A 19,686-nucleotide genomic window follows, 5' to 3' on the forward strand; every position below is an offset into this window, starting at 1 on the left:
TGTCATTTGGTGCTTGCTGGTGTTCCGTCACAGGCTGGAGTCGACGATCTCAAAAGGTCTTTTCCAACCTTACGATTCTGCGATAAACGAAGCAGCCCCCCCGCTGCTGCCTCACGGCGGCCCCGCCTCAGAGCCCCCTCACTGCGCGGCCCCGCCCCTCCCCGCCCCCCGCGCCCGCCATGGCGGGGCCGCCCCGCGCGGGGTCGCTGTGCCGCCGGCGGGGCGCGCGCGGACGTGTCCGTTCCCACAATGCCCGGCGGGAGCGGCCGCCGCCGCCGTGCCCAGGTACGGCTCGCGCCCCCCGCGCCGTGAGGGGCGGGGGCGGCACCGGCACCGCGGGACACGGGGCCGGCACTGCCCGGCCCGGCCCGGCCCGGCTCACGCCGCCGCCTCCCCTCCCGCCTGCCCACCCACCCACCCGCCGCTGCCGGCCCCAGGCCCAGCTGCCGAGCCTCAGGGCCAGCTGCGTCCGCGCCTCAGCCGCGGGGGATCGCGGCGCCGCTGTCACGGAGGGGTTGGTGGTGGCGGCGGGCAGGGCGGGCGCAGGAGGCGCCGGGGGCCGTTCGGGGCTCTTCGCAGGCGCCGCTGGGCTGCGAGAGCCGGGGCGGCGGGGCCGCGCCGCGCTCCGGGCTCGGCAGCAGGTTGTGTTAAAAGTTTCGCGGTGCGGACCCGTGTGAGGCACCGACCGCTGAGTCAGCGCTTCTGCGGCGGCGGCAAAGGGTGCGAATGGTCGTGTCGGAGCTGCCACGTAAGTAGGTGGTAGGTGAGAGGGTCAGGTTCTCAAACTTTAGGATGCGGCTTGTTCCGTTCCCTTAGTTTGTCAGGATTGTTTGGACATCAGGAAGAATTTATTCACAGAAAGGGTGATTAGACATTGCCGTAGGCTGCCCAGGGAGGTGGCGGAGTCACCGTCCCTGGAAGTGTTTAAGGAAAGACTGGACGTGGCGCTTAGTTTTAGTTGACACGGTGGTGTTGGGTCATAGGTTGGACTCGATGATCTTTTCCAAAATAATTGACTCTGTGATCCTGATTCTGCTTCTGAGGTCTCTTTCTCCTCTGCTTTATGGGAAGGATTATGTGGGTTAGTAGTTTAGGATTATTTCCTTGTCTGAATGTAACCTGACAATGTCAAAGTGGCTTTATTTGTTGTGTTCTGTAGCGCTTTACTTTGTTACACGGATTTCTGAAGTGTGCTGTAGGGTGGAAGAATTAAGGCTCCTGCCTGCATAATGCAGCTGTCACAACGCTCAGAACTGGGGGCAAAAGATTGTCTGACACTATTACGTACACTTGAAGCAAGCACAGAAGCTGTATCTTCACTCTGTGTCAAGCAGGAGTGCAGCTTGCACCCACTTCCCAATTTTATGTTTTATGGAAGGCTGTCATGAGAGGCAGACATCCTGTCAAGAAATGCCGTGATTAAGTTGGTACTGAAGGCTGGCAGGTGCAGGAGGGTAGGCTTGGTGTTACACTAGATCTGCTTACAATTTTTGGAAAGCTAGACTTCTTAAAAAATGGGAATATCCTGAGCAAACCATAGTCACAGGCCACTTTCAAGCCCCTCTAAAAAATATTATGAGATATTGGCAGATAGGTCTAAAATGATTACTGTCAGATCACAAACAGGATGACCAATTTGTTGCAAAAGACTAGAACATATGCCACTTTCTAGGACTTTTCCAAATGTTGCCTTAGGATCGAGTACGATCATAACACAGAAATAAACAAGATATAATTGAGTATGTCTTGAAAAAAAAAAAGTACAGTGAAACAGGCTCTGGTTTCCATCATCTGAGGTTTCCTGTGCATGGGAGAAAATGAAACCAGACGTGCTGATTCCTATCTGTGAACTCAGTGAATGCTGACGTGTGTGAGGAATTGGACAGCTCTTGGGAAGGTGGAGTAACAGGAATGGCCATTCAGCTGACTTTTACCTGTCTATGGCCAGCTTTCTCCATGTTCCTCTTTTCCATGAGTTCTTCCAGTCCTTGTTTGCAGGGAGGGCTGTGAAGGAGTGTAAGGGGAAATCAATAAAGATGAGGCAGAATTGGATGCTAACTAGGGGAAACATAAGAACAGTGCAAGCATGGAGTGGTGCTTCCATGGTGTACTCTTGCTGTTGGTGATCATTTTGGGGTCAGAATCATGCTGAACAAAGGGCAGTGGTTTGGTTTTAATAACCCTGGTAGTTTTTCTGTGGATTTTTCCAGTTGCCTCTTGAATCCGTATGACATTGTAGCATTGACGACAGCTTGTGACAAGGCTGGTGACGTTTTGTGAAGAACACCCTGTGGTACCTGTGAGCCAAACACCTGCTGGTTGGATTTGGTAGTCTTCAGTTCTGTCGTGGAATGAGACAGTGAACCTGATCCCTGTTCATTTCCCTGCACCTGTAAGAGATTTATAGACCATTTGTAGTGGAAATGCAATCTTCTGTCATCTTCAGGTGGTTGAGGCATACAGAATTTTTGAACGAAAACGTATGAAATTTGTAACAATTTGGTGAATTACTTCATGCAGTTTTGAATAATGTTTAAAAAAGACATTTAAAGGCAGTTCCGAAAGCACTACCGTATCCTTAATGTTCATTCTTCAATCTCTACCTATGTAAGTCTATATCAAATTTACCACTCGACTCCTTCTGTAAAGCTGTGCTGTTTTGAGAGCTGGGTAAAGCAGCTCTTTCATTGTGAAGATTTAGTAAACTTTTTTCTTATGTTAATACATTTTCAGGTAAGGCTGAATGTTCTGTTACAGTATGTGTATTATACATCTCTTGACATATGTGTGATCTTGCAGCCAAAGTGATTTTCTTTTATTGGCATCATTTTTTAGCTAGTTTTCTGATTTTGCTGTTAGGAAGCTGAGGAAAAAGTACATATTTTCACAGGGTGGTTTTTTAAGATGATGGTAACAAAACCTGGCTGACTGGTATTCTTAAGATCGTTCATTTAAACACAATTTTTACCTTATGTGATTTTGTAGTATATAAGAGAATATATTAAGGTTTCAGGGGAGGCTTATCTCCTGTTAGAGAGCCTAATTTCTCTAAATGTAAATAGGAGTCTTCAAGAAAGTTTTGTTCTAGATTTATGCAAATATTTATTTGCATACAGAATAGACATAAAAATTGAAATAATACCTCTCAAGATGTCTTTATCCTTTGTCCGTTGTCTGTGCATACATGCTGTGGTTAGTGGTATTTATGTTCTTTGTCCTTAGGAGTTATAGGAGCAAAACAACTATGGTGAGATGGAATATTGAAAATCTTAAGGCTTTGGAAATACAGCTGTGGTTGGGTTGTGTTGTGTTATGTTCCCAAAGTGTCCTGATCAGAGGATATTATAGAATAATTAAACATAGAGTATGAGGTGAGCGGTGGGATCAGAGTCAAAGGTTGTGTTACCCTGAGTTACTTGTGTACTGTGCAGACAATGTTTTCCCATTTTAAATGGCTGAAACGATGGGACTTCCTGAGCTTCACTTAAAGAATGTAGAAACATTTTAATATCTCTATTATCTCTATTATTTTCTTTGAGTACGTTGCGAGTAACTTCCCTTGGGTATGTTCAGGCATTTCCAATAAGTATGTCCTCACAAAAAGCTGAAGAATGTTGTTAGCCGGTAAATGCATTTAGTAACTTTTTCTTTTTGTTCTTATCTCATCAGATAGCTCAACATGAACTTTAACCGTCGAGATCATTTAAAAAGTGAACAGAACAGTATTTTTTCTTCTGAGAGCTGGCTACAGGATTCAGAGTTTCTCCTGCAGTGCAGTCATATTCACTACCTTTTCCTGAAACAGGACATGGAGCTTTGTTTCTTTCTTCACGTTAGGTGCTAACAAAGTTATTTGTTTCATCAGAGGAAATGCAGATCCATGAAATTACATTTTGTGCAAGTAAGTTAATGAGGGGGTATTTAAACTTGGCTATCACATCGTTGTTCTTTTGTGTATATTGATATAGCTCCCAGAAGTCCCTGTTAGGATTGAGTTCCAAGTGGTAGAGATGGTTATTGTCAGAGAACCATTACAGTTTAAAGCTCCTCTGCAATTTTGTCATGCTCTTGAGGTGCTGCCTTGGTTATATGGGGAGCAGCATAGCTAAGAAAATGGGTCTGCGTGCATTCCATGTGAATTGTCCTTCTGGGAGTACGTGCATGAACTCAAGAGATAGTGAAAAGTTTCTAGAACTGCGAGTTTAGCTTCTTTCCTGCTTTATACCCAGCAGGCTGATCTAGAGCAAGTCCTGAAGTTGTAGTTGTTTTTTGTTTTTGTGTCCAGATGATCAAAGCACTTGGTACAGGAGGGAATTCTCTTGTGAAGTGCTGAAATAACAAGTGCACCTGATAAAAGCCCAGAGGTATTCAGCAGACAACAGCCAACAGCGGCTTCCACTGCTTTTATGACTTTGGGGAAAGTCTGATATGCTGTTCAAGTAAAATAAGTGGGTATTAGTTTGGATTCAGCTAATGTGATGCATCTCAAAGGAGGTTGAAGTTGATGAAGCTGATGAAGCTGAATTTCTTAAACTGAAAATGACAACACATTTTCAGTGCTTTCATTATTATATGCCTCTTTCTCTCTGAAGAGTAAATAACCTTGATAAACCTGAATATTGTTGATTATTCATTAAGTGTCCTACTTAACCTTTGGGTAGTGGGAAATAGAGATGGTGAGAGTTCAGGGAAAAAATAGCTGTTTCCTCTTTTATGAAGAGGGAGTGTTATTTGGGGAAAATTTGGATTCCTGACTTTTGAGAATACAGTCCTTCAGTCACTGAGGCTTGTAAAGCACCCTTAACGTCATAGTTTGAAAGGTGCTGTAAACATGTCAGTATTGCACACAAAAGCATATTTCAGCTGTATTCAGAAATCTGTTTCCTTTTGCAGTTTGTGACTGTATGGATCTTGGGTACCATCATCTGAGGGAGGCAAAAATATTTTTTCATAGTCTCTGAAGTGATAGGTGCAGTACATGGTAGGAGTCTGCAGAGCAGTGTTAAGAGCTGAGGAAGTGTTTGCTTTTGGCTTCATATAAATTCTAGCAGTTCGCCCACTTGTGTACTGATACTTAGCAGATAAACAATCCTTCCTTTAATGCTTGTCATGCTGAACTTTCGAATGTTCTGATTTAATATAAGGTTTGAAGAACTGCTTTGTGGTTCATGTAGACTAATAGGTCCTGTTCAGTTAGGACTCTAAGTTGTAGTTGAAAATCCTCACTATGCCCTGTTTGAAGCCTGAACCCAGTACAGAGCTTGAGGATTTTGATTAATCACAGTTGACTCCTTTGTTTCTGCTTTTACCTTAATTCTGATTGCTCCTGATCTGTGTTTTGTTGTAGGTTGTCGTTAACTCTGTTGGCAATGTCTATGATCTTGTCTGCCTCTGTGGTCCGTGTGAGGGATGGGCTCCCACTGTCTGCATCCACTGATTATGAGCAGAGCACGGGAATGCAAGAATGTAGAAAATATTTTAAAATGCTCGCAAAGAAACTTTCTCAGCTTCCTGATAGGTGTACTCTGAAAACTGGACAGTATAACATAAAGTAAGGCTTCTCTTTTATGTATTTGCAACATCCTGTGTTGTGTCTGTCAGTTAAAAAATTAACAGTTCACCTTGGAAATGCTTAATCAAATTAAGATTAATTATTGGCAGTATTATTGTATCAGAAATTTAAAATTGATAAAATTAAATTTGAGAAACCTACTCAAACGTTGGTGGAAGTTCTTTTGCAAAGTCATGTAGTGATAGGACAAGGGAGAGTGGCTTTAAACTGAAAGAGGGCAGGTTTGGATTGGATATTAGGGGGAATTTCTTTATTGCAAGGATGGTGAGGTGTGGCACAGGTTGCCCTGAGAAGCTGTGGATGCTCCATCCCTAGAAGTGTTCAAGGCCAGGCTGGATGGGGCTTTAAGCAGCATGGTCTCGTGGCGGTTGGAACTGAAGCTTTAAGATCCCTTCCAAACAAACCATTCTATGAGTCTAGTTTGAAATAGACAGTATTTTATAAGTATTGAAGTCCTTCACCGAGGATAAATATTTCTTTTAATATCAAGGTTGATTCTTACATGAAAATGACCAGACTTTTCGTGGTCCTGCTACTTCAACTAGTACTCATTTCTTTTCTTTTTTCAGTCTACGACTTTTGAAAGGTGCCCAAATACTTTCATAACCAGTAGTTCTGTGATATCTCGTTAGGATGTTTACATTAGACCCTTTTGTTGTACCTTCAGGCTTTCTGTTGGATTCAGAGAAACATGTGCTGAAAACCAAGCATAACTCAATAATTATTTCACAGTGTGAAACTTGGATTATGGTGAAATAATTCTTTGAATCTGTTGTTTACTCAGAATTTTGCTTTGTATGTGATCCTTCTCCTTAGTGTTGGTAACAAGGTGCACCTGTGTGTAGTTGGTAGTTTACTTGCACTTTAGCTGAGCTAAATTCTGATTCTGGTTAGATCTACTACTTTTAATCAAGTGAGTAATTTCATCCTAAGACCTAGTAACCATGTTACAGTGGTGGAAAGTATACCACATGAATGATCCTAGAAGGTGCTCGTCCCTCTCCTTCTCCCACTGGGATATGTGAGTTTCCAGCTTTTCTTGGGATTAGGCCCAGGATGGACTAAATTGTTCCAGTCAATTTTTTTTTTAAAGACCTCAGCTGTAGTTGGCTTGTGAACTGATTAGCTTAAAAGAAACTTCTAAGAATGAGATATAAGGCTTAGTCAGGATAGTTTTTATTGTTTCTGTCTTTGATTACTTTTAATAGTGTAAGCTATATGTCAAGACCTAGAAGAAATTTGAATGTGTCATGAAAACCTGAACTCTAATGAATTGCCTAAATGCAGCAGGGAATGTGTATATTGAAAACTGAGATGGGTGAAAAGCTATTACAAGACAAACTTGCTGTGTTTCTGCATCCCAAAAGCTTTGTTGTCTTCTGTTTCATGGATGTGTGTATATATGTATGCACACGCATATATGTGTAATACAGCTTCTCATATGGTTGTACAATGTGGTGTCAAAGTAAAACATAGACTAAAAGTAAATTGTTTTTCTTCCAGAATAGTGTTGGAGTTTTCAGTAAACATTAATTCCTTTGCTACCCCAGATAAAGTTTTGTTTTTCTGATTTTTCTGTAGAATATGAGATCAGACTAGAAAAACAGCTAATTCACTGGATTTGAAGTATGTTTTCTCAATTCTAGCTTTATAAGTTCCCTGGGAGTAAGCTATATGATGTTGTGCACTGAAAATTATCCCAGTGTCCTGGCTTTCTGCTTCCTGGATGAGCTTCAGAAAGAGTTCATCACTACCTACAATATGATGAAGACAAATACTGCAATCAGACCATACTGTTTTATAGAGTTTGGTAAGGATCTGACTTTTTTTCCCCCTTATTCTCACACTGAGACAAATGAGTATTTAAATAGATGTGTAACTTAATGCACATAAAACAAAAATGTCCAAGGCAGTTTATAGCTGTATTTTAGGCAGATTTAGAATCTGAATTAACTCCTGTTAGAATCAACAAAGAAATACTTCTATATTTAAAAAAGCATTAAATTAGGCTTACTAGAGTTTTATCGAAACTTTTTTGTAATCTTTCCGTTCATTCCAGTAAGTTTTGATTTGAGCCTTGTGTGGCCAACTCTGGAGTTTATCTTCTCCTAGTTAATAATACTAGGAGTTGTTTGACTTCATACCTGTTGAAATACTTAACCTATGAAGCCATGGAGCTTACTCTTAGCTGTGCTGTAACTTTTGTTCAGTACATGAAAGGGAGACATTTTTATTTATCTTACGATGTAGTGAGGCATTTAATCTTCTGTCATGAAAACTCCAAATGCAGCTCATCTCATATATACCAGATAACAGTTGTTACAAATTCCATTTATTTATATTGCTTTAATGCTATTTTAGATATTTTTATAAAACACATTAGAGCAAAAAGAACAGCAGTTTGAGAAATACAGGGGCAGATATTCCGGTTGGTTAATTCCTGTCTATAATTCAGTCAGTCAGTTATTAACAATTTCTGTATAACATTATTGTCTTCTTGTGAAAATTTCTATAACCGCTTTTTTTTCCCCCAACACCTTTGTTCTACTAGTTGTTAAGTTAGAATTTAAGTCTGTTACAGCTTAAATATATATTTATTGTCTTCTGAATATTTTGCAAGCATGTTTCGTACTCAAGTACATTCTCACTTGAATGCAGGAGTTAATTTTTTCATAATGATATTTACTAAACTAACAGAAAAGCTGGAATAAATGCAGTAAACCCATTGTATTAGAAATGCATTCAGTCTCATGCAGTGAAAAGTCATTAGTTTATTCATAGTTACTAAGTAATTAGATTTCTAGAGCTTAGATTTTTTTTTAACTGCAGAATTAAATAACCCTTGATGTATTAGGCACAAAACAGAAATAGTGTTAAAAATTCAAGATAAATGCAAATATTTCAAAGAATATGTTTCAATTTGTGAAGTGTGTAGTACATAGAGCTGCATGATCTTGGATTATTTAACTAACAAAAGTCCATAAAAATATACCTTTTTATTTTAAATTTTACACAGATAATTTCATTCAGAGGACCAAACAGAGATACAACAACACACGTTCTTTGTCAACAAAGATGAATCTTGCTGACATGCAGACAGAGATCAAACTGAGACCACCCTACCAAATTTCCGTGTCAGAACTTGGCTCAGCGAATGGCTTTGCACATATATCTGTGGGGGAGTATAAGGGTACTGGTAAGATATCTGCAGGTAAGTTCCAGACTTCTGGTTTTGTATCCTTAAATGAGACAGAGTAGTAGAATTCATTTTTTTTTTTTTTTTTTTTTTTTCTTTAAAAAAAAGCTTTTTCATGGCTCTGAAGCATAAAGCTGCCATGACCTTATGTGCATTTTAGCTTAGATGTCTGTTTTGTCCCCTGCTCAAAGTGCACATCTTCCCAAGGCACTCAGAGGGAGAAATGGATCTGTTCAATGGACTGCTATATTGAAGGGAAAAAAATACTGCAAATGAAGATGGGCACTTAACAAGAAGATGATCTTTCTTTTTCTGACCTTTCAAGATTTCTGAAAATTTTTATTATTTCTTCCCAGTAAGACTTAGTGATTACATAAGCTGAGAGTGTCAGGAGTTAGAGCAGCTGGAGGGAGGAGCATCACTTTAGGAAGCATCTGCCATGGTGAAAATCCAAAGAGCTGTGCTGGCTAAAAGATGCATTTGCTAAAATGAGTGCCTTGTGTACAGTGTTAAGAAGTGCAATTTTGTATAAAATTGACACATTCATTTAAGTAGTCATTAATTTTTTAAAACTTTAATTTGCTTCATGTTGGAGGTAAATATGGAATTGTGTGGTTGACCTGGGTTAAAGGTTTGTGCTGTTAAGAGAGTTTGAGGCCCACCTTCATATGTTTCTCAGCAGGACAGAAACTTAAAAACTTGCCAAATCCTTGCACTAATATGTGAACTCCACATGTGAACCTGACATCATCTGATTTCAGTCTTCCAAGTTTAGTGAAGCAAAATCATAAATAGAATGGAAGGAAGTGTTGATTTTAATTAGTTAATATCTTTCCCTTTTTTTCCCCCCAAAGTCCCTCTGTCTGTGAGTTATCCTGGGCAAGCATATTCTGCCTGACGCTTTACAGTGTCAGGCTGCAATCATAAATCCTAGGATTGCAATCATAAATCTAAATAGTTCCTACAGTTTTGTAATAAAAGAGATTAGCTTAATTTTGTGCAGTTTATATATATATATATGTGTTAATAGGATCTCTTGGCCAGTGCATTATCCTTATTACGTACTTACTCGTAAGGATTACTCTAGAAGATTGAACACCGCTTTCTACTGAAGTGAAAACCAAACAAAATCACTGGGGCACTCTGGGGCCCCGATTCTGAGAATTCCAGGTGCTATGAGACAGTGTAGAAACAGTTTACAATCTCTGTATTTGCAATTTAACAGTATTAGACTTAGATTCTGGAAAAGGAATAAAGAAAAAGTGTAAAGATGTTTGAAGTGTATAAAAGAGTGAAATCTTCTAAGCAGTACTGTGCAGACCTTTAATCATCTCCTACTTACACGTGTGGGTTGTTTTTAAAGGTATAATGCTGTGATACCACCCTTCTACCACTTACTGTTGTTTACTCTTACTGTTCTGGTGTAATCCTGCCCTGTGGATTATGGTGGCAGAAGTGGCAACTGGTTGTCCAGATTCGAACTTCCTACAATTGGGAGAAGAATAAGCAATAAGCATGAGAGAACTTGACCTATGTCAGAATTGGATGTTTTTTTAAAAGTTGCACATGTAGTGGGAGATGAGTTTTTTATCACTTTTTTGAGTAAAAGTGCTGGAAGATCATATGGGCCTGGGCCTAAGTTAAAATGCATAGAGACCATTTCCCTTTTTACTGTAAAGGAAGATTCAACAGTAATTGGCAGATGACCTTCTAATTTTTTTCACCTACCTCTCCCAAACTTCTTACAGAAGCAGCTCTGTTGTCCTCTCTTCTTTCCATATTGATTTTATTCTGTTTCTCTTTGAGTTACTTTAAACTTTCTTCTTCCTGTGAATTCCACAGATCTCTGTTCAGTTTTCCACTTCCTTCCTTGAGTTGCTGTAGAAACTCACCATCAAAGAGCTGTACCTTATGAGAAGTTTGCACTTTGCTCCTTCTTCAGCTCCTCACATTTTAGATGGCATTGAATAACAGTGTCTATTTTAGCGAGTCTGCTAATAGTTTTGTAATCCTTTACATTCATCACTTCCCTCCACCCTTGAAAAGAACTTTCTCTGGATGTTTGCTGCCCACTCAGTTGGCTAGACTTCAAAGTTTCTCCTTTGCTCTAAGGACAAATTCTCACAAAAAGATATGGTTTGCCTAGTGTAATTTCCTGAATATGCTGTTCTGTTAAAAAGTAGGACTTGCTATAAGTGCATCAAGTATGTTAAATGAGGCTGGAGAGCGTGCAGAGGTGGGGAGTTGGGTGCAGGCTAACCTTGTTTTGTTATGCAGCAGGGCAGAGTTGGATGCATTAGTTTTGGCCATGCTGGGGAAGCTCTGACTGTTACTTGGACTGTAATTGCTCCTGTAGCCACAGTGTAGTGCCCAGGCCTCCTGTGTTGGGAAAGTAATTGAAAATAGGAGCACTTTTCCTTCAGAGAAAGTTGTGCTGTGTAGTGAGAAATAGGGGTGATTATGGATGTGCGAAGCATAAAGTGCTCAGATTATAGATGGAATTTTGCTTCAGAGGTGAATGTAGGTGTTGGCAGGCATTAGAAATAGGGTGACAGCATGCTGATGTGTGATGTTTTAGGTTAGGATAAATTTATTATTTGAGCTTTATTTCAATGAAGGAACAGTTGTCAAATGGAAATTATTTTTTGCCTGATTGTATGCTCCAAGTTTTGGGTTTTTTGACATTTTAGTTTTAAATAAACATCCTTACAAGTAATGCAGTTTCTCATATTGTGTCAATTTTCTGAATTTTTATTTAAATGTCAGCATTAAATTCAAAATTTGTGCTTTATTTCAGTTGAGGATTTTTGATACGGTACTTATCATATTTCTAAGATTGATTGATGTACCAGCTAAAATTCAGCTGGCCTTTACCCTGCATTCTCTGACGTCCCTTTTTCATTCTTTTGGTTTTGCCTTCATCTTTTAGTGTATAAACGACTCTTGTTGCTTTGATTGTAGCACTAAAATCTCTTAAGCCCTGGAGAGTTAATTGACATCGGTAGTGGTATGCAATGTCCTTCAAGTTTTTTGGATTTGCTTTTGTATTTTAATAAGAGAGAAAAATTAGTACTATATGATCTCTCACAGACCATCTTGATTTAGTTGATGAGACTCTGCTTTCCCCCCACGGTTCTCAAAGAGGTGTTTTAAATGCTGTTCTAACACACAATTATTTTAAGTTACGCAGGACAAGGGGAAAATGAGATTGTCTGGAGAACTGTGAGTGGAGAGCAGTGAACTAATTTTATCCATCAGTTAGTGAAATGGAATTAGTTTTGGCTAAAAACATTCACATACACCCTCAGTTTTTTACCACTCTCTAGATGAGATGGTTTAAAAAAGCCAAAACAAAACAACCAGTTAGGAGTCATTGAAAAAGAGTGGTTTGGTATGCAAATAGCATATCTAACCCTAACTGAGTGATTGCTGGGAGTAATGTGTCCTACAGTTAGAAGAGCAATGAGCTCTCAAAGTTAAACATGGGTTATGCTTTTGTTTAAAAAAAAACCAACTGATTACACTATTAAATTCAGCACAAATGAATTAACTGAACTCATCCTGTGTTTTATTTTTGTGTTATCGTACACTCATAATTAGACAGCCCTGCCTGCTTATCAGTGTGAAATAGCTTTTGTTGTTTTTTTCTTTAGGTTCTGTAACTTCAAAAACTGTTTGAAAAACCTTTTTCCTGAGTCTGTGCAATGCAAACAACTGGGATTGACACCCCTCTCTCTATTAATGTTACAGTTCATTAACCTCATTGTTCACATCTTTACACTTGGTTGATTTGAACAGAATGATTTGAGTACGGCTCAGTAGTCACATTGTTTTCCCAGTGTCACCCAGACTGTTAAGAGTTTTGCATTGTTTTTTCACATTTGCTTTCTGTTATTAATTATGAAAAAGGGAAAGGGACAGTAATGAGGAACATACACAACTGTTACATACTTGTGACCTTAGATAAGCCTGAAGGAGTGGTTGTGTTTGGAAAGAAAGGCTGTTTTAATTTTAATGTGGTTTATAAGAGACTTCTAAACTCTATCTGGAAGGTCTGTATAAGGTCATATATAGATACTGGTTTAGTTTCAGAGCTGTCTTTTTATGTCTTTGGTAGCACTCGGTTGGCCGTATTTTTTAAGGAGGGGGACTGTGATAGCTTTGCCTCAATGTGTTCTGTTCAGCAAACAAGCTAAATCAGTCTCAATATCTCACTAATGTATTTGTGTTAAAGAATGTTAAAGAGTGCAGGCTGCGAGAGAAGCTCTTAAGTACGTGACTTATTAGCTGGTTACTAATTGTGGACGGATTTCACTAGCGAGTGCATCTTTACTGTTGATTTCCTGGCGTGTTTGAGCAGCTGTCAGTACCATACTGAATAAATGGAATGCATTGAAATAAAGACTAAATATAACACGACAATTATATATGTGAACTAAAGCAAAGTTTACTTTTTGTTAAACCTTGTGCCGAAATATTTAAAATGTTTCTTCTTCTTTTTAGAAAAAAAAATGACATTTTGTGGTTTGCATTGAGCTAGATCTCTTTTGTGGATCTCTTGAGCTAGAAGCCACAGAAAAATGAGATCACTCTTTTACTGAATTTCTAAAGGCATTGCTTTGACCTTCGTTATCTTTTTTTGATCTTCTGTGTTGCAGCTCCTCATCAGCGTCTGGAACCTGTGACTCTGCCAGGGATTGTCTCATTCGTGCTTAGTCTGTTATGTGGAGCTTTGAATTTAATTCGTGGCTTTCATGCCATTGAAAGCCTTCTCCAGGTATTGTACATTTTGTGAGTTTAAAAGTTATGCACCATAGCAATCATAATTATCACCTTAGAAGATGCTATGTGAACTAAGTCTCACCAGTTTTATTTTCAGAAATACTGTTTGTGAGGTCAGGCCTCTGTTCATGAAACCTGTATTGTTTGTGACCAGAGCATCCTTTTTGAGTGTGATGCCTCATTCATTGAGGCTGTGAGTTTCGACAGCAGTAGAAAGTGGGTGGCCAACTCCTTCCCTGGTACCTTGGTAGCAGTGAGTATGTGAACATAATGTTCTGTTTTCTAAATTTATGCCAGGGTATGAGGCGTTTAATTTCTATAGATGCTATTTAAAAGCATTTCAGTGAAATGATGAACAGTTTTGAAAATCTGGCCAATTTTTTTTTTTAAAGTCCACAGAGCATGCATCTTTAAACAGGTTTTGTAAAAATTTTTTTGTAAATTTTTGTTTTGTTTTGTTTGTATTTAATACACCTTCTTAGTGGTAGGATGCTTATTTCTCTTTGTATGCTGAAAGGATCAGTGTCAGGGAAAACTTTCAAGTGATTTCTTCTAAACTCCCCTCACCTCCTTCAACAACATCCCCCTCACCAAACAACCTCCCCTAAAAACATTTTTTTCTGTAAACTCTCTGACCTTCCCTGTAGCCTTTTAGTTTCTTTCTATTCCATTTCTTCTGCAGTTTGTATTCTCACTGCTACAATGTCACTAATAGTGGGTTACGATTTTAAGCAATTCAGGTGAAATATGCTGGTAGTGCTTGCAGGCATGCACACAAAGTTCATGTGTGTTACCACAACAAAAAGGACTTCCTTGCCATTTAATGGATCTCTTGTGGTGGTAGACATAGAAACTAAAAAGCCCATGGAATTTTTCTGAAAGAAAATGGTAATCTTCTAGCTTGGCTAATAGATAATCCTTTTATTCAAACATATACCTTTATAGACTTTATAGAATCATAGAGTCATTTAGCTTGGAAAAGAGCAGCGTCCAGCCATTAACCCAGCACTGCCAAGTTCACCACTAAACCATGTCCCAGAGTGCCCCATCTACACAACTTTTAAATTCCTCCAGGAGTGGTGATTCAACACTTCCCTGGGCAGCCTGTTCCAGTGCTTGACAGCCCTTTCAGTGAAGAAGTTTTTCAAATATCTAACCCTCCCCTGGTGCAACTTGAGACCATTTCCTCTCATCCTGTCCCTTGTTACCTGAGAGAAGAGACTGACACTCACCTTGCTACAGCCTCGGGTCAGGTAGTTGCAGTCAGGTAATTCTGATAATTAATGGACTTTTTTAGGGAAGTAAGGTAAAGAAGATGACCTGTATTCCACTTGTCTTATATAGCTGTTTGTCTGTGTAAAGATTTAATAAGCAGTAAGGTTTGAGGTCTCAGCATTTCCTGAAGACTAATGGATAGATGAATAAGGTTAAAGAAAATGTTCCATGCTAGGTCCTTCTTTTTGAGTTGTTTTTGGTTTGTTTTCTTAAAGAAAGACCAAGAATGAAATAGTGAACAAATATCTCTACTAATTAGATTTTTTTGTGTTATGTACAATTCTCTCAGTTTATAAATAGGAATGAATTCAAAGTATGCTGTAGTACAAATAGCACTGAACAGATTTCTACCACTTACTGTGATGTTTCTAAATTTATTTTGTTACTTTCCACGGCTAATTTTTTTTTTAAAGGAATGCCAATGTTAGATTAACCTATGTAAGTGATGCCAGGGCAGCCAGTTAATTTTATTCTATATGCTATTGCATCTGGAGGTAATAGATGGCAGTACAGATGGAAGATAATTTTCATTTCTGACAAATGAGGCACACTAAAAATCCATTAAAATTTCTCTTAATTTACTTTATTATGAAGAAAGCCACAGAGTTTAGGGAGAAATAATCCAAAGCATGATTAATTGAATGTGTTCTGAAAAGTCATTCAAAATCATCTCTCTGAATTACTGTTTCATTTATAATAAGTGTTTTTGTTTGGGTGTTAGTGAAACTGCTGCCATCTGTAGCTGTACCCCAGCAAATACCCCAGCAGTGACACCGAGGCAAAGACTTACACATGGTGTAAAGTTACTGCATTTTGTAGATGATTTTTATGTGCAGATATACAAAGTTTTTCCTGGTCAGCACTGGAGATGGAAATGGTCCACATTGAACATACGCTGAGCAGACACAAGTTGTACTTGTGAATGGACCACCTTCTTCTCAAAATGATATTCACTCTCAGGGAAGAACATTTGCATGGGTACCCTTTGTTTTCCTGGGAAAGTTTTTGATTGTTGCAGATGTTTGTTGGAAATGCAGTTGGAATAGTCACTGAGCATGTAAATTTATTCTGCTCAGCTCTATAGAAACTAGAACAACCCTTTTGAATAAGTTAGAAGGATTTGTTTGGTTTTTTAAACGGATAGTAGAAAGATCTGTCACTTCGAGTAAATTTTTCCATCTTTTCCTTGAAGAAAACTTAATTTTCCAATAGTCTCTCCGATTAATTCCTGTGCTGCCGTTTGCTGTCACTGCCGTGAGCTGCCCGCGTTATTCACTGTGTAGAGTTTTACCCCACCCTAGTGGCCGCTTTGGGTTTTTTCCTTTTACCTCGATTCCATTTTGGGAGGCTGGAGGAAGGCACAATTCTACAAAGTTGATATCAAAGCTAGTTACCAGTGTTTAGACTTGAATTTTCAAAGGCATCTGGAGGAGGTAAGTATCCAGTTTTAGACCTGGACTTCATTTAAGGTTTTTGAAAATCTCGGCATTAGTTGTCTGCTGTGAGTCAATGTTTTGGTCAGACTCCAGATCATGGTGTTTTTTTCCCAGGCATAAAAGCAAGCACTGATTTGTCTTAACTCTTGGTTTCTTGTAGGGTAGGAATTATTATAAATCAATGTGTGAACCTATTTTAACATACAATAATTAATAACTTTCATACTGTAAATATCAGGTATTTAACTGAAACATTGTAAAATATGGCTTTGTTTTATTCTTACAGAATGAAGGTGAAGATTTCAGCTATGTTATTGCATTTTTTCTTGGAACGGCAGCCTGTTTGTACCAGGTGTGTTTTTCTGTTTGCATAATTCACTAGAGTTTAGAAACATTACCCAGTCATGCATAAATTGTCATCATGTTTTCTTAAATGTCAGGGATCCTTGAATAGGGCAATTATAAAAAATAATTTCTGCTGTATTTTATTTCATTAATCATAAATTATCATGCAGTAGATTGATACAAAATTGCTTCTGTTTGCTGGTATTTTTCTCCAGTTAGATAATTAAGGCATTTACTTTTGACTTTGGAGCTTGCAATTTAACTCTAAAGTCAGGAGCAGTGGGGGTTATATTATTCCTTGCAGTAGTGGTTTCATAGTTCAAGTAAACTTAACCATCTGAAAAATACCTTACTGCTTCTTCCCTTTGGGAAGATTGGAAGTAAATACAGTAATACCAAGGCACTACAGCCCGGGATTTTCCTCACTTTGTACATTAATATGCATTGCCTTCCTTTTCAAAGCTTTTGGCCACTTTTCACTATATTTTCCTTTTCCTGTCTGATACTTCCCCTTGCTTTTCATTTCTGTAGGTTTTCCATTTCTGCATCTGAATTTGACTTTCCTGTAATTTATATCAAGGCATTCTGGTGCCTGTTGGCATCTGTCATTCAGTGACACTGCTGTTACATTAACCTATGTCTATAATGTCTGTCATGCTCAGTTGCTGTTATTATGATTATTTTGACTTTTATTCTCTTGTGGACTATGCAATTTCTACTTGTTTGTGTGTGCCAATGTTTAGTACAGTGTCAGGCAGCCAAATAAAATAATGTCTCAGGATTTTCCTTTTATATCAGCCTCTATATCAGTCAGCCTTTTGTCCAGGTTACCTGTAATCTCTATTCTCTACAACTCGTCTCTACCAAAATGTCACGGTACAACTTGTGTTCCTCACCACTTGTTGACTTTCTATCAACATCTGCCTTAAAGAATTCAGATTGGTCTTAATTTTACATTAGGTAAAGTCCCATATTTACATGGGACTTACATAATACAATGTTTTAGGCTCACTCGTGAGATGAAACCTGAGGCAAGAGACTTGAACAGATTTCTAGCTGCAGTAGGAGGAAGGCAGAGCAGGGAACTGAGGGCAGTCTTGACACTGTGTCACACCACAGCGTGCAGAAACGGACCCTTAAAACGTGGTAGGATTGTGTTTCTCTCCAAATGTGATCCATGTTGCAGGAGCTGAAGCAGGGCAGGGCAGGGCAGAGGTTTGTGGACCTCTGCATCTACCGGTTAATCCTTGGCATTACCCCTGGCACAGCACTGGGAAGTGTCTGGGGGATTGTCTTGTGCTGAGCATTCATTCCCAGCAGCAGGGGCCTGGTATTTTCCCTGTCTTTCCCACTGCTTTGCCTGAAGAAGACTGAAGTGGCTCTTGTTCCTTTTCCACTGCTGGGGTGGAACTGAGAGTGTATTTTGACCAGAGATTGCCAGAAACATCCACTTTGTTTTGTCATTGTAGGTTGTAATCCGTTATTATGGGAGAATTGTTCACAGAAAGGGTTTAATGGAAGCAAAATGTAACCTTGTATTGATGTCAGGTACTTTTCACCCTTCCATGACTGCTGAATTGACTGTTCTTACATGTTTGATTTAGGTTTTCCTTGTTTTCATCTGTAATTTCTCAGTGACCACATAGTGTTTCTACAGTGGAAGTTACTTGCCATGAGGTAATCTGATTTTTTTTTTATTTCCTGACAGTGTTACCTGTTTGTATACTACACGGGCTGGAGGAATGCCAAATCCTTCCTGACCTTTGGGCTGATTTGCCTGTGTAACATGTATCTGTACGAGCTGCGCAACCTGTGGCAGCTCTTCTTTCATGTGACTGTGGGAGCATTTTCTACCTTACAAATCCGACTGCGACAACCACAGGGAAAGTCCCCTGATTACAATGTCTGACAAGTCCTGGAACATTTAGAGGAAGTCTTGTTCCAGTAGTTTTTCACTCTCAGGAATGTAAAACTGTTCTCCAAAAGAAGAAGCTGTTTGGATGATTTTTTTTTTTTTTTTTTTTTTAATAAATCAGTGTAAGATGCCTGTGGACATTTTTCACTTGATGGTTGAACTTTTTTTTAATTATTTTTTTATTTTCTTGAAAAGGGCACAAAAGAGTATGGGACTAGAGGAGGAAAGTGGAGCATATCGTGGAGAGAAATGTATGTAGGGACACCAATTTTGAGGAATTTGACTGGTGGCATAAAAAAACTTCATTTAAAAGAGTGTTAATGGAGGAATGTGTAGAGTATGTGTTCTGCATATCATGCAAGCTTTTCACTTCCAAAATCAGTTTTGCCTTTGTGAGGCAGTAGGGAATAGGCTAAATAAGTAATAATAATAATGCTATTGCATATTAGCAAACTAGATGTGGAATATGTAAGATACCAGATTTTGGAATGTTTTGTTTCATGTTGACATATATATGAATGTTTTCTTAATTAAAATGTAACCTGGAAACTCAGTTTCTGGGGATCAGCTTCACCCATGGCCCTCTGTCTAGTACTGTAAGTTCTTTAATGTTTTTTCATTTATCATTTTCTTTTAATTATCATTTGAAAGTGATCTATGTAGACAGAGTTCCTTTTTAGTAGTTATTCAAAAAGTTCTGCCACTTAACCCAGGATTTTTGTGCACTTGTGTTTGGACTCTGGAAGGGTTGAAAGAAAACTGATTGGTGAGTAAATTGAGTGACTTGTACTTGCTGGACTATTGTTCTTTTTATATGTTTTTCATTACTTTCAGATATGGATAAATAATTAGCTCAAGCCTGAGATAAAAACTGGTGACAGGAAAATAATAAATCAGTCTGTTTAGCTTAAACAAGAAAAGACCAAGGATTGTGTTTATTCTTCTGGCTTTATGGATTGGATGTTTTTGTGCTGGGATAAAACTTCCTTGATCTAGACTCGTGTTTCAGAGAACTGTTTTACGCTTCTGAAGTTGGTGAATCAACTAGCAAACCCCAAACACTTAAAAACAAAAAAGCAGCCATATAGGACCACCAGCAGTTACACTGGGGTTTTATTTTTACAATTGTATGACAGTTATTTACGATGTTTAATAATGTACAAAT

At 38.9% G+C, this 19,686-nt stretch overlaps 1 protein-coding gene across 3 annotated transcripts; it reads left to right on the forward strand.

Annotated features, from left to right (window-relative positions):
• The first annotated feature begins 208 nt into the window (after nucleotides 1-208).
• Nucleotides 209-19,441, forward strand: SEC22A (SEC22 homolog A, vesicle trafficking protein). Of its 3 annotated transcripts, none has more exons than XM_027725592.2 (8): nucleotides 209-285; nucleotides 3,670-3,901; nucleotides 5,348-5,551; nucleotides 7,219-7,382; nucleotides 8,589-8,783; nucleotides 13,427-13,545; nucleotides 16,548-16,613; nucleotides 18,315-19,441. In XM_027725592.2, the coding sequence occupies exons 3-8, from the start codon at nucleotides 5,370-5,372 to the stop codon at nucleotides 18,513-18,515; spliced, it is 927 nt and encodes a 308-aa protein (XP_027581393.1). In that variant the 5' UTR covers nucleotides 209-285; nucleotides 3,670-3,901; nucleotides 5,348-5,369; the 3' UTR covers nucleotides 18,516-19,441. The 3 variants fall into 3 exon arrangements, with proteins under 3 accessions (XP_027581393.1, XP_027581391.1, XP_039237784.1); XM_027725590.2 differs by lacking the exon at nucleotides 209-285 and adding an exon at nucleotides 379-748; XM_039381850.1 differs by lacking the exon at nucleotides 209-285 and adding an exon at nucleotides 898-2,392.
• The last annotated feature ends 245 nt before the right edge of the window (nucleotides 19,442-19,686 follow it).

This window comes from Pipra filicauda, unplaced genomic scaffold (genome assembly GCF_003945595.2).
Source record: "Pipra filicauda isolate LSUMZ 115617 unplaced genomic scaffold, ASM394559v2 scaffold10_size6260569_pilon, whole genome shotgun sequence".
In the NCBI taxonomy this organism is placed as follows: domain Eukaryota; kingdom Metazoa; phylum Chordata; class Aves; order Passeriformes; family Pipridae; genus Pipra; species Pipra filicauda.